This window comes from Protopterus annectens, chromosome 8.part1 (assembly GCF_019279795.1).
Source record: "Protopterus annectens isolate FY-2018-M chromosome 8.part1, PAN1.0, whole genome shotgun sequence".
Lineage (NCBI taxonomy): Eukaryota > Metazoa > Chordata > Ceratodontiformes > Protopteridae > Protopterus > Protopterus annectens.
Window position 1 is genome coordinate 356,553,667 of NC_056742.1, and position 15,017 is coordinate 356,568,683.

General features: G+C 40.7%; 1 protein-coding gene across 1 annotated transcript in view; it reads right to left on the minus strand.

Annotated features, from left to right (window-relative positions):
• The window catches only part of WDR59 (WD repeat domain 59), a 1,485,413-nt gene that overhangs the window by 1,362,000 nt on the left and 108,396 nt on the right, over nt 1-15,017 (minus strand). Inside the window, exon 2 of the mRNA XM_044081604.1 lies at nt 6,950-7,035. Coding sequence (XP_043937539.1) covers nt 6,950-7,035 — 86 coding nt within the window. The remainder of the gene's footprint in view (nt 1-6,949; nt 7,036-15,017) is intronic.

The following is a 15,017-nucleotide window of genomic DNA, read 5'->3' on the forward strand; positions in this document are numbered from 1 at the left end:
GCTCTTGCCACCCCTATAGTGCCTTTTTTAGGCAAGGTTCAAAGGATAAAACCACCACCGTAACAGATACAAGCATGCAAAATTTGAAGGTAATGCTACTCAATGCTAGAAATCCAAACCTCAAAATGCACTCTCTCGAGGCACTGCTAAAAATTGAGAACATAGATATCTGTGCAGTAATTGAGACCTGGTTCAAAACTCCAGAGAGCACCCCTGCAACACCAGGCTACAACTCTTACCACACTTTTCAGCCACCAAACCAAGACCGAAACACTAAAGGTGGAGGAGTGTCCATACTCACCAAGGATATTCACACCTCCAGGTTATTTACCCAACACAATGCATCTGAAATTCTCCAGGTGCAACTAACACTAGGTAAGACTGCAATACAAACTGCAGCTTGCTACAGATCCCCCATCATGCCCCAAGATTCTCTCTACACTTTTCTAAACATACTGAAAAATATTAAGATACAACCAAACACCCTAATACTGGGTGATTTCAACTACCCTGCCATTAACTGGGAAAACTACTCGGGTACCAACACCTTTTCCCAATGGTTCTTGGAATTCATAAATTCCAACACCCTGGATCAACTAATCCACTTCCCACCAGGCATCATTACCAACATGAGAGATAGATGCTCCACACCAGTGGTCACCCCCTCATTGGTCAGGTCTGACCATAAGCAAATCACCCTTGACATTCACATCCCACCCCCCAGTAAGGAAACCTCTGTTAAAAAAAAAACTGCTCCAAAGCCAATTTCATGCTACTTAAGTCAGAAGTGACAAACTTCATGACACCCATGCAGACGGGACTGTACGAGCAATTCCACTCGTGCATGAATTGTACCATCCTAAACAGAACCAAGACGCTCTCTTCCAAAAAAAGGAAGCCAATCTTGTGGTCCCCTGCCATAAACAAATTATACAACAGAAGAAGAAACTGCTGCAGAAAAGAGGTAAATCCTAGGATGCAAAAAACTCCCTTACCAGCCTCAGTAAGAAGCTGAGATTCCTCATAAAATCCTCCAAAGCTAGTTACGAAAATAAAATTGCCAAAGACAACCACAAGGCATTCTATAGTTATGTCAAGAATCTAAATGGCAATGCTCATATCTGCTCTGAGCTACAACAGAATGGCATTAAATATACTGATCCCAAGGATATTGCCAATATCCTGGCAGATCGATTTAGCTTCAACTTCACCCACTCTCACTCCCTAAAGTGCCCATCTCAATACCAAAAGATTGCCAAACTCCAGTAATCACGGCCACACAAGTAGAAACCGCACTCTCCAAAGCTAAGAATACAGCATCCATGGGACCAGATGACATCCCAGGCTGAGTACTACATGAACGACAAAATGAACTGGCAGCTCACCTAAGTGTCATGTTTAATCACAGCCTCACCTCAGGCTTCGTGCCCACTGAGTGGTGCACAGCTATAGTTATCCCACTCCACAAGGGGGATCCACTTGGATCCCGGGAACTACCATCCCATCAGTCTGACGAGCCTGATCTGCAAGGTCACGGAACGCATTATCATGGAACTTATAAACAAAGGCATTGGCAACCTTCAAACACTGGACCCTACCCAGTTTGGGTTTGTGAAGGGCCGATCTTGTCTCCTGAACCTGACTGACTTCTTCAAATCAGTCTCCAGAGCTATGGATGAGGGTAAGGTGGTCCACACAGCCTATCTGACCCTCGCCAAGGCCTTTGTCACCATCCCCCACTCTGGAATCATAGATAAACTTACGAAGCTGGGCATAAATCCCTACGTCACTAGATGGGTTGCCAACTGTCTTACTGACAGAACCCAGACTGCAAAAGTAGCCGACTCCAAATCCAGCTCCAGACAAGTGGAGTTCCTCAGGGTTCAGTCCTGGGACTGCTCTTGTTTGGCATCTACTTCTCTGAAGTACAGGCCAACACTAAGGGACTCTGGCTATCAAAGTTCGCAGATGATTGCAAACTGGCAGCCATTACTGAATCCCCAAATGATGTGGATATTCTGCAAAAGAGCCTTACAGAAACAGATGCTTGGTGCCAGAGCCATGGGCTCAAGCTTAATGCCAAGAAATGTACAGTTATCCCCTTTGGGAAAAAACATGTACCCATGAATTACCACATAGGTGGCAGTACACTAAACACCGAAAGTGTGATGAGAGACTTAGGGATAAAGGTGGACAGTGGTCTCACCTTCGATAACACATCGCCACAACAGTCAGGAAATCCTTCTATGTGGCACACCTCATCACTAAGGGCTTTTCATCCAGAAAAAAGGAGGTCATTGTCCCACTGTACTCATCTCTTATTAGACCCATTATAGGAGTACAATGCCCCGTTTGGTATGTACCTCACAAGATATCAGCAACAGCTGGAAAGGCCGCAGAAATACCTCACTAAAAGAATCACAGGCCTAAAGCAGATGCCCTATGCTGACCGTCAAAAAGAACTCCAGCTATACTCTGTGGCATATCATCTACTCAGAGGCAATCTCTGCTTAACATACAAGGCCATGTCAAACCCTGAGCTGTTGGACATGCTCCACTTAAAATAACCCCAATCCCTCAGAGCCACACGCTCCAGAGATCAAAACTTGTCATCACAACGAACAAAACATGCTGGAGGGTTAGATTCCTGACCCAGAGACTCCTCATACTCTGGAATAAATTGCCCATACATGTCAAGCAGAGTGCCTCCTTGGCCCTCTTCAAAAGGAACCTTGATGATTGGATGGGAGATAGAAATTCACCCCGGGGATCATGTCAGTCGCCCGGCTAGACAGGGGTCCAGGGAAGTAAATATTGTGGGAAGAAATATCAGAGGAATTGTTTGGCTAGGCCTGTATAGGCCCTAGGGCCGATAGCCTAGTACCAACCTATGAACCTATGAAATACTGCAAAAAAGAAAAAATAAGGCAGTTACCATGTGATGGGGGGGACATGACTAGCTATACAGAATTCAATGAAACAAAATGGATAATAGAATTAGCAGTGCATAAAACCCCTGGTTTAAATGGGGTTATACCTTTAAAACCAACATTAAAAAGAAGGAGGGTGCAATATTGAATTTTGAATGGTTTATGTTACATTTAAAACAATGATGCTGAATTGTGATTGTTATCTGATGAAGGGCTTGGACCCGAAAGTGCACATCTTGGTTTTACTTGTGTCATAAATTAAGTACTTAGAGCTGTTCAGCCTGGTGGTAAGTGCCTTATTTTTCCTTTTTTACAACTGAACTGGTAGGCAGTTAATCTTTGGTGGAGGACTTGCAGTCATTTTGTTTGCTGCTACACAATATTTCAAATATTTGTGGAGATAAGTTTAAGTTATTAGAGCAGATAGTCTATTGCTGTGGGATAAGGATAAGATCAAGAAGGGATAAGTCATGATGCTGACTGTAACTGGTGATGTCAAGACTGGGGTGGATGTTGCCTCTTAGGAGGAGTATTTTACGGGGACTGGGTTTTGCTGTTCCTTATTTTTGGAGAGGATTTTTAATCTTAGTTTTGTTTTGTAGCTGAGGTTGAGTTAATTATTCCACATTTTGAGTAAATGCGTTGCATCACTACATAGACTAGGAACAATGAGAAGAGAGCATGGCAAAGGAGTGTGTTTTTGTGGATGGGACACACAAGGGGAGTTATAGAAGGTTATTTTTGGGTCATGATAGGATGACAGACTGCTAATTAGAGGAGTAAGATAGTGAAGAGCCTGAAGAGAACGTGATAGCTTAATGCTAGAGTAAACTGGAGGCAGACAGTACAGAAGATAAAATCCAGAAGAGATTGGATAATTCAGGATTAATGGTTATATAGTAGGATGGATTTAGCAGGTATGTGGAAATTAGGTAAGATGTGTACGTTGGGAGAGTAGGCAGGGTTGGAGGGTTAAGTATGAGTGAAAAGAGAGATAGCGTTGACTAATGAAATAATGTGTAGCAAGTAACTATGTTAGTGTTTAAGGAGACTGTAGTAGGAAGTGGGTGCTTTGCCAGGATATGGGAAGAGCAAGAGATGCTAGTAACAGAAGTGGAGATGTGACTATAGGAGTGGATGGACTTGGATGAAGATGGATATAAATGTAGTTGTAGCAGGAGTGGATAGGAATTGGGGGTAGAGGAGTGGGTTTTAGCTTCCTACAGTGAGTTAATGCTAAAAACTCTCAGTTTACAGGGCACAGACTGCAATGCTAGTATGCGACTCACATGGAATGTAGTAACATATGTGAAAAAATATAAATGACATACTGTGGGTCTGATTATTTGTTTTACTTCCAGACATGTCCTATAACAATAACAAAAATGCTTTTAACTGTCCTTACTTTGGTCTTTTTATTTTTTGAAATTGTGTCAGGTGTACTTCAGTTTGTATTTTGTGTCAGGAAGATCTTGAATACAATTGCTGGTGTGTCGTCAGGGTATTGTAGAGAAAGGTATCCTGTGTGCACTAGGCATTAAACACTACAAGGATGATATATAAACAATCAGAAGTGGAAAGGGCTATAAAAATGTAGTTACATACTTACAAAAAATACAGCTAGAAGCCAGAGCTATACAGAAAAGATTTAGGATCGAAGAATGACACAGCTTATTAAACTCCATAGTATGGAAGATTCATTCATTTGACTTAACTGTGCAGTTTGGTAATCTTGCACAGAGTGATTAAGAAGTAGAAAGGATAATATGGACAGTTAAATAAGAATGGGAAATATGACAGAATGGACTATTCAGTATACAGCAAAGGAAAATGTCAATTTCCAATTAGAGCAGATAAACGTAGGTTGGCATTCCTGTGGCACAAAAGCACTGCAATGAATTCACTCAGGCAAATGCGCTTACAACTAACACAGAATTTAACAATGCAAGCATTTCACGTAAGGTGATAAGACTAACACAGCAATTTCCCCCTGCATTCTAATTATACCTACAGTTAGATATATCACTTAAGAAGCCTGGAATGTATACATATTTGTTAACCATAAAATGTTCTCTTAGCACAGTAACTCATATACGGCTAAAAAGCTAACACTAAGAAAACACAACCATTTTCTCGTCATCATATCTATTGCCAAACATCTCCATTACAAACCTGTATCATATATATCCGTTAACCATAACATTTTTTAACAAGGAAATCTTTCAGGAATGTATATATGTATGGTCATTAGTACTTTATTCACATTAAGAGTACAAAGCGAGCACCACACCCCATTTCTTTGTGAAGCCCTCTTTTCTAGCTGAAGTTGAAGTCTTCACATAGTCTATTTTTTTCATCATCTGTTCTACAACTTACCATTATCAGTAGGCTGGTTACTGTTTATATAATAATGTCTCCTCAAATTCCAAACTCCTCAAATTTTCATCCAAGAAGAAACTGTATGCAGCTTGGGAACAGCTCACGTTGCCAACTATTCTGAAACTGTCCTAATATTTTATCTTCTTGGTCCTGCAGAGAACTATTTCCATTAATATAATGGCTCCCCTCTCTATTCTCTATTTTCCAGTGTTTGAGAATCTCCTGCATATTACATAGGAATTCAGTGGTCATAGAAAACCAAACTTTTACACACTCTGACATCAATTTCTTTTACTACTGAATATTACCTCTCTAGATGGGTTAAAGCTACTGGCTAAATATACAGACCAATGCAATATAATAGAAGTAGGTTTAGAGGTTTATCCTTCTGAATGTTTTTTTAAGAAAATATATAAAGGATTTTTAAGGTTAGCAAAATGTTAGCAGTACTACAGCAATTACAGCTCACTAAAGGACGCCATTCATTTTCTCAATGAGGCATTTCCTTTGGTCCCACTAAAATACCTACTCATTTACAGGGACCAAAAATAAAATAGTCACCATCAGTGACAGGATATGACCACTAGCAGTTAAAGGCAGTACAGTAACAGTATTCATATTTAAAACAGAACTCTCTCCTCCTAATGGTTACTTAAGCTTATCAGAGTTGTGAGATACTATAATGACACAATTTGGAAAATTATAGCAACTAACTACATTTTTCAGAAAACATAGGACCACCTCAAGTCTGCTCCATAGCATTCCCAAGAAGCTTTGTGATTGTTCCCCTTTTCATCAGTATTCCCCAGCTGATGTACACCCCATGCCTACCTGAAGATCACTATTCTCTTTCATTACTGGCCTGTTCAACTTCCTTAAAAGTTTTTCAGGGAAGAAGTATTTTTTTCGTGGCTAATTTAAGTACTCCCTTGCTTTCTATTCTCATGTTGTCTGGCAATACCACTTCTATTCTTCTTTACTTTGGGAAAAAGAAAGCATTTTATGATGTGTTCAACTACATGTTTACTACTTGTTCCCTTCCCTATATATAGAGCATATACATTTCAATCTTTTTTAGAGCACTACTGCAACATTTGCTTTTGCCATGTCCTTTCAAAATAAGAGGGCCAAAAGGGAAATCAAAACAGTCATGCTAATTTATATTCAGTCTTCTCCTATTATCATAACCAGAAAGATGCACTACTATGGCAATCTGCATCTATCTTTTGCCTGGAAAGAATTTTACTCCCTTGTTCTCTTATAGTATATTTTCTGTCCCTTGACATAAACCATACCAAGCCATCTTGTGTAGTAAAGCATATCAATGAAGGGATACATTCATTTTAATGGGGTATCTGGAGGAGTAGCTGCATGCCATAACATTTAACAAACCTAATAAAGTTTAACCAGGTTGCCTTCAGGCAGCTATATGCAGTCCCAGTCAGATATAATGGCTGAATCCTCTACCAAATTAAGTTACCTGTAATGCAATATGGCATGCAGCTGTTAAACAATGGCAGAAAAATACTGGATTTGAAATCACAGCAGTGGACATTCCACCCCTACTACAGTTCAGTGCAAAACCCTGAAGTGTACATTACAGCTAAAGGATGATACATTTAAAGAAATCCATCTCCTACCTGACAACTCTAGTGTGGCCTTGCAATGATGTGTGAATCTCTCCATATCCATCCTGCCATTTGTAAAGGTCAACACGCTGGTTACTCTAAAACAAGGAAAACAGAACAATGTAGTCAGTGTGCACCATCCACAAGATCAACTAGAAGATTGCACTAACAGAAGTAAAACAGTAATGATATTTGGAAAGTGTTTGGCAGAATATGGATCGCACAGGCAAAGTGCAGTTCTCTTTCAGTAGATTAAGATTCTGATATTTTACGCAATATAGATTATAATCAAACAACTAAACTTTTTTTTTCTTTATTCTTCTTCTCATCACACCATAGTTACAATAGGAAGTCTGTTCCAAGTTCTGACTCCATGCTCTATACATACAATATTTACTTAAAGCAAGCAAAGACCACATGCAAATAAGGTTGAAATGGCTCACTCCAGACATTAAGTGCATTCTACTTAAATGTACTTGTATAAATATTTTATACAACAGGAATGGTTCCATCGAGACAAAATATCACATTTCAGGGGAACCCCAAAGACTTCTGTAAAAAGCCATAAAGAAAGGTGAAAACATCTGCAAAACGTTAACTAATATTTACACTAACAACAGTCTAATTAAAGATTAGAAGAAAAGTGACAGGTCCATGCAAGTAGAGTTACTACACAACAGTACACTTTCAAATTGGAATGGAAACAAAGTAGAGGAAAAGCATCCCTTCTCCATTCCTACATTGGCTTAGTTCTCAGAATGCTTTCTGCTACTTTATGCATACTATGCATGATTATTACTGTCCTCCTAAAGGACTTGCATTAAATCTTACCTCTCTTTACCACTAACTTTCAACTATTTAAGATCACTCTTCCATCTTGACCGATTACCTTCTGTTTAATTTATTATTATGGATCTTAGCAGGGTAGCTTTAAAGTACCCCTTCAAATCAGGTAAACCTATATTACCTTGTTCAATGGAAATAATATATTCCAATGTAACTTCAACTTCTCCTCCCAAATAAATACCTTCTACTCTGTCATACACACATTCTCCTTCCATTGATAAAAATATGCCAGAACGTACAGTTGTGTACACTTACCATAAATGTAGATGTTAGAGTGTATTCACTGTTGCAGTCATTACATTTGGGTAATCCTGCTGGCAGGTTGCCCTCAGTCGGCCTGAATTCCAAAGTCTTGGGTCCTGCATCAGCTGCTGTCGCCCCTTCCCTGACGTCAGGTCGTCAGGGGTATAAAAGAAGCAGTCAATGCCATTTTCTTCAGTTTTTCTTGCCCCAGATGTCAGGTGCCCCCTAAAAGGGTAGCCAAAATTTATATACATATATATATATATATATATATATATATATATATATATATAAAAATACATGCACCAATATAAACTTTACCTTCATCTACAAGCAAATACACTACATAGGTTGTATAAATCAGAGAAGGAAAGAAAAGTTCCAGCAGAAAAAAGGGGGATGGTGGGTGGGTAACCTGGACTGCAACAGTGAATACACTTGAACAGCTACTTTTATTAAGTGTACACAACTGTATTATGTTCTTTGTGTTTCACTGTTGCAGTCATTACATTTGGATAGAGTCCCATAGCTATAGTTGGGAGGCTGGAGTTGAACAGCATTAGGAGCGGCTATGAGGCTCTGCAGAACTGCAGTGGCAAAGTCTGCCCTGGATTTAGAGTAGAGTAGCAGATGATAGTGCTTTGTAAAGGTGTGCACTGAACCCCAAGTAGCAGCCTCTAAAATGTCTTTGGTTGGTACTCTCCTGAGAAAGACTGCTGAAGTGGCTGCAGCTCTGGTTGAATGTGGCCTAATGCCCTTAGGCACTGGCTTGCCATGGTGTAAATAGCAGAAACGAATGCAGTGGCCTATCCACTTTGAAATAGTCTGCTTTGAGATAGCCTTTCCTTGTGATCCTGCAGCATATGCCACTAGTAATTCCTCTGTCTTCCTGAAAACTTTGGTTCTGTTCAAGTAAAATCTAAGCTGTCTGTGTACATCCAGAGAATGCAGAATTCTCTCCCCCTTGTTCTGTGGATTTGGATAAAAAGTTGGCAGATGAATAGTTTAGTTAAGAGCCACACTGGACACCACCTTAGGCATAAATGTTGAGTTTGTCCTCAGAGAGACCCTGTCTGGATATAAAATGATAAAAGGTTCCACAGCCATGAGTGCCTGTAGCTCTGAAACTCATCTAGCAGAAGTTATTGCTAGGAGCAGAGCTGTTTTCCAAGATAAAAACATTATATCGATAGTAGCAGCTGGCTCAAAAGGAGGCAGGGTGAGTTTTTCCAAGACATAGTTGAGGTCCCATGCAGGTATTGGTGATCTCCTTGGAGGCCTTACATTTTTGGTTCCTCTGAGGTACTGCTTTAATAAAGGATGAGAAAGATTGGTGGCTCTGTATTGTAATGAGCCGAAATGGCAGAGGCATGAATTTTAATTGATGAGAAAGATAGGCCTTTGTCCAGCATCTCAGTTAGGTATTGCAAAATCTGAGGAATATTTGGTGCAGCTGTATCAGTTCCTTGTGCCTGGTTCCAAGCACAGAATCTCTTCCATTTCCCAGCATAAGATTTTCTAATACTAGGCATTCTGGCTTCCAAAATGACATCCATCACAGCTTTACTGAAAGGTGTGTTTTGTATGACTACATTATCCGCCACGCTGCCAGGTTTAAAGTACTGAGTTGGCTGTGCAGGATCTGATTGTTTTGCTGGGACAGTAGATGAGGTATTTGAGGTAAGGTCCAAGCTGGGCATTGAGACAAGTTCCTTAGGATTGGATACCAGTACTGGCGGAGCCAGTCTGAGGCAATCAGCATCATCTTTGGCTTCTCCTGTCTGACCTTTAGGAGTACCTTGGAAAGGAGAGGCAGTGAAGGAAAGGCATATACTGATAGGTTTTTCCAGCTGAAAGATAGGGCGTCCACTTTCAATGCTCGTCTGTGATAAGTCCTTGTGCAGAAACTTTTTAGTTGGTAGTTGTGAGGGGAGGAAAATAGATCTATGTCCGGGCATCCCCATTTCCTTGTTATCATGCTGAAGACTTGTGGATCCAGTTGCCACTCATGGGGATCCATGAGATTTCTGCTTAGTTCGTCTGCCAGAGTGTTTTCCTTTCCTGGCAGGAATTGTGCCTGCAGATGTACTTGGTAAGTCAATGCTGTGTCTCACAAATTCATGGTTAGTCTGCAAAGGAGGTAAGAATGTGTGTGCCCCACTTGTTTATATACCACATGACCATGGTGTTGTCTGCCTTTATCAGTAGTTGTCCTGGATGAAGTAAGTCCTTGAAGGCTGTCAGGGCATTTTGAACAGCTAGCATCTCTTTTTGATTGATATGTAGATGCATTTGGTTTGAGACCCATGTGCCCTGAATGCATCTTCCTGCCATGTGGGCCCCCCAGGCATAATCTGATGCATCCGTTGTTAGTGTCTGCCTGGCTGGAGATAATGTGAATGACTGTCCTTTGTTCTGGTGCAAGCCTTCACCCACCATCGAAACTCATGTTGAAGGCAGGGAATGAGAGTAATCATTGTTTTCAGGCTGTGGCAATGTTGAGTCCAAACACTTTTTAGGTACCACTGAAGTTTCCTCATATGCAGTCTTGCATATGGAATTAGTAGGATGCAGGATGCCATGAAGCCCAAAGCCTGCAGAATTTTTTTGCAGATAACTGGGCCTTTGTTGCCAACATTTTGAAATAGGTAGTCAAGCTGCCTTTGTTTGTCCAGTGTGAGATAAGCCATCTAGGCAGTTGTATTTAAGCTTGCACCCAGGAATATTATCTCTTGAGAGGGTACTAGTTTTGATTTCTTTTTGTTGACTATGTACCCTAGGCATGTTAGAAGTCTTTTCACAAATGCCAGATGCTGTAGAAGAATGTCCTTGTTCCCTGCTTTAGACAGTCGTCCAAGTAAGGATATATCTGTATTCCTCTTTGTCTGCAGAATGCAATTACTGGTGCCAGGCACTTTGTAAAGACCCTGGGCGCAGTAGATAAGCCAAAGGGCAGTGCAGAGAATTGGTAATGCATTGAGCCAGCCTTGAATCTGAGGTATCTTCTGCATGATTGCCTGATTGGGACATGCAGGTATACCTCTTTTAGGTCTAAAGTCACAAGCCAAGCATTCTTGCCCAGCATGGGCAGAAGCTGCTGCAAAGTCAACATTTTGAATTTTGGTATATCCAGGAATGTGTTCAGAATAGATAGGTCCAGTATTGGTCTCCAGGCCTTGTCCTTTCTGGGTACCAAGAACAGTTTTGAGTAAAATCCTTGTCCCTGCTCTTGCTCTGGTACTTGTTGAATGGCCCCCATGTCCATGAGGGATGAGACTTGTTTTTGCGCCTCTGCCCATTGATTTTTTGGCAGATCTGGCCAGACATTTGCCTTTGGCAGGGTATGGAAATGGAAATTGTACCCTTGTGACACTATATTTAGAACCCACTTGTCCTGGGTTATAATGTGCCAACTTTGAGAAAAAAGTGCTAATTTTCCCCCTAAGGGTGCTGCCAGGAGATAAGTGCTTGGTGCAGGCAGGGGGAAGTCATTGGGACTGTTTCCTGTATGGTTGTGATTTGTCTTCTCCAACTTTGGAGGTACAAGCATCCAATTGCCTTGACCTGTATGAACCTTGTGCCTGGGATCTGCCTCTAGGGCGTCTGGATCTGCCCCTTTGAGGTCTGTCTGACACAGGAAAGGACCAATTCTTTGTAGACCAGTGCCTACTAAACCTAGGTGGCTGTACTTGTAAAAAATCTTTGACAGTTTGCATAGATTTAGCTTTGTCCTCCATACCTCTTCTGCTTTAACACCAAACAAAGTATCATGCTGTAAAGGTGCATCTAATAATTTAACTTTGACATGATCAGGCAGATTTTGTTCCCTTAACCAAGCATGCCTCCTAATTACAGAACCTGTAACTGCGGCCCTACAGGAGGCCTCCAAAGAATCAAAACCACATTGCAAAGTATGCTTTCCAACTTGTTCAGCTGCATGCAATAAATCCTGCATTCTCTTGTTTTCTGCACATTCAGAGTTTAACAACATTTTCTGTTTAAGCAATGCCGTGACATATTGCTGATATTTGAGCATATGAAACTGACAGTTTAAGGCCCTTATAGCCAAGGTAGCAGATGTGTAAACCTTTTCTCCCCCATCTATCCAGTGCCCTAGAATCCCTGTCAGAGGGGGTAGGGTTTTTTGCAGCGGAAGCCTTAACTCCTTTGGGACCCTGTGAAATTGTTTCTGTGTCTGCAGCAGGGTTTTTAAAAAAGTTATGAGAGTCAGGAACCCTGTAATATCTGTCAGGCTTAACAGGAGCTGGAGGTAAGGAGACAGGGGTCAGACTAGACTCCGAAAACACATCATCTACAATGTCTTAACACAGGTGGAATGGCTAGAGGCCTGTGTTGAGGAAGTAAAAGGAAATCCCTGAGCCTCTTTTTAAGATTCTGAAAAATCTTGGCTCTCCCAGTGGAAATGCTCCCTCGTGGTATGCAAGGTTTCCCCAAAAGAATAGTCCTCTGGAGGAGAAGCTGAAGGTATAGATTCTTCAGCATCAGAATCCTCATAGGGGGGAAGAGAATATTCCTGATCAGAAGAGGAATCAGAAGAAATAGAAACCGGATCTGAAGATTCACAGTCAGTCTCTTGCCTAGGCCTCTTACCAGGAGGGGGATGGGAAGCCCTGATTAAGGTAATCAAGTCTTCGGCCATTTTGAGCATCTGTTTTTTGGGCATAGAGGCCTGTCCACGTGGCTCTTGAGTTTGTTTCTTTGCTTTAGAAAGTGCTTCAGTCTTTGCCTTTGAAGCTGAAGTCGGTTTAGTGTAAAGATGTTTAGGTCTGAATACACCCTCAGAAGCCGTTGCCTGCTCAGCGGCTCCGGACCCATCTAAGGGAATAGTGTCAGAGGCTCCAATGCCTTGAGTTTCCAGCGGCATAGCCGACTCCACGTGAGAGTCGGTAGTGGCCTGCGACTTTAAAGTAGTGGGTATCAGGGGCTGCGAAGGTGCCTCACTGAGAACCGGCGACTGGCTTAGGAGAAGCTTCATCGTCAGTTTTGGACCTCGGTTGTTTATCTCTCTCCTTTTCTTTGCATTTTTTGTGAACACTGGTAGTCGGATGGCTATCCGATGACATTTCTGGATAATTAAACCGGCATTCAAAATAGTTTAAAGCAAAATCATACCGATGCTTAATAGTGCATTGGTTAAATCTAGCACAAAACCGACAACCAGCAACGTTGTGATCAGGGCCTAGGCAAGGAATACAGTAAGAATGAAAGTCCTTATGAGGTATTAGCTTTCCACAAGAAATACAATTATTAACTTTTTCTGACATCGGTCTGGAGCAAGAAAAAAAGTTTCCCCAACGGGGTACTTACCTTTATTGAAGACTTCGGGTCTGAAACTCGAACACGAAAATCTCAGGAGTCGGCTGACTGGCACTTGCGAACTGCTTCTGCTTCGGGCGCCGTGCGGCAAGAAAGACTGAAGAAAATGGCGTTGGCTGCTTCTTTTATACCCCTGACGACCTGATGTCAGGGAAGGGGTGAAAGCAGCCGACGCAGGACCCAAGACTTTGGAATTCAGGCTGGCTGAGGGCCAGCAGGATTACCCAAATGTAATGACTGCAACAGTGAAACACGAAGAACATCTGTATACAAGATTAAAGGGGCTAAAACATTCTCAACATGTTCTTTCTAAACATATGCTTGTATTACATATAATTATGTGTATTCTCTGTATCTTGTGGGGATTTTACCACCAGGCCTCCACTGAAAATGGGTCACCCACCCAATTGGACTATCCCTGTAAACAAACATTAAAATAAATAAATAATAAATAAATAAAACATTTCCACTGTATTTTTATTATCAATATCTATAATTAAGAGTTTCTTAACTTTATATTTTGCTCTGTTAAATCTTTTCCCTTATATCTAACTGCCATAAAATATTTTTTAATTCACGCATCTAAATGCGTCATCTTATCATGTCACCTTAAGTATCTGGATTGCTGAACCAGTTCCTGTGGGTGTGTATACAGTTTACAGCTATAGCTTTTGTTTCATCTTCATTTACTTTATATCCCAAAAAGACTTGCAACTGTCTCATAAATGGTTCACAAAACCATAACACCTTTTTCTGTCTTTATTAATTAACAATATCATCATCTATTCTTTTCTGCTTACCTTCTCTTTTCTACAAAATGCCTCATGCTTTCTTCAAATAATACTTGCCTTTCAGGATTACTAACCACCACTACCTATTCTTCTTATAAGCCATTTCCTCACCCACAAAAGGCATAGGAGTAAATTTGTATTAAAGAAACAGTTATGATTTTTCTTGCTCTAGCTTCATTATTGCAGCATTTTCTCTTCCAATATATGGAGTCTATTCTACCCCACCCTCAGCCTGCATGACTTGTAGCATTCAACTAACTGTGCTCACAGTCTATGTACACACCATGTATATGACTATTACAACTATTGTTTTCTTATGTATATTTTATGTTTTTTCTGTCTGTAAAATTGATTTAATTCTGGAGCTCTTCTCCCCAGGCCACAGCTAAAAACGGTTAATGTCAGTCACACTTTCCCTATAAACAATGTCAAATAAATAAATACACAAATACAAATAATACTAAGATTACTCGATTACCACATCAATTACTTTCTTGAATGCGTGAATCCTTTATTTTCTTTCCTGTGGCTCTAAATATAAAAAATGTTTGAGGCAAAACAGAAAATCCCTGTCTAGTTTCTCTGATTAAATAAAGCTTGCTTCCTCTGATTAAACAAAGCTTGTAAGACAGGATCCTTCCCATCTTCTTACTTTTGACTCTTCATATACTCTTCTCCTTATTCATCCAATTGCTCTATTAGGAACTCAAATGCTATCATTGTTGTCCTCAAACATCCCAACTGACACTGCTTTCTCTGCATTAAGACTCACCAACAACAGCTGTTTTCATACACTCTGTTTCTCTTTGAATCATTATTTTTGAAGTCATTTATCAAATGCTAGCTTCTCCTCCTCCAAACCA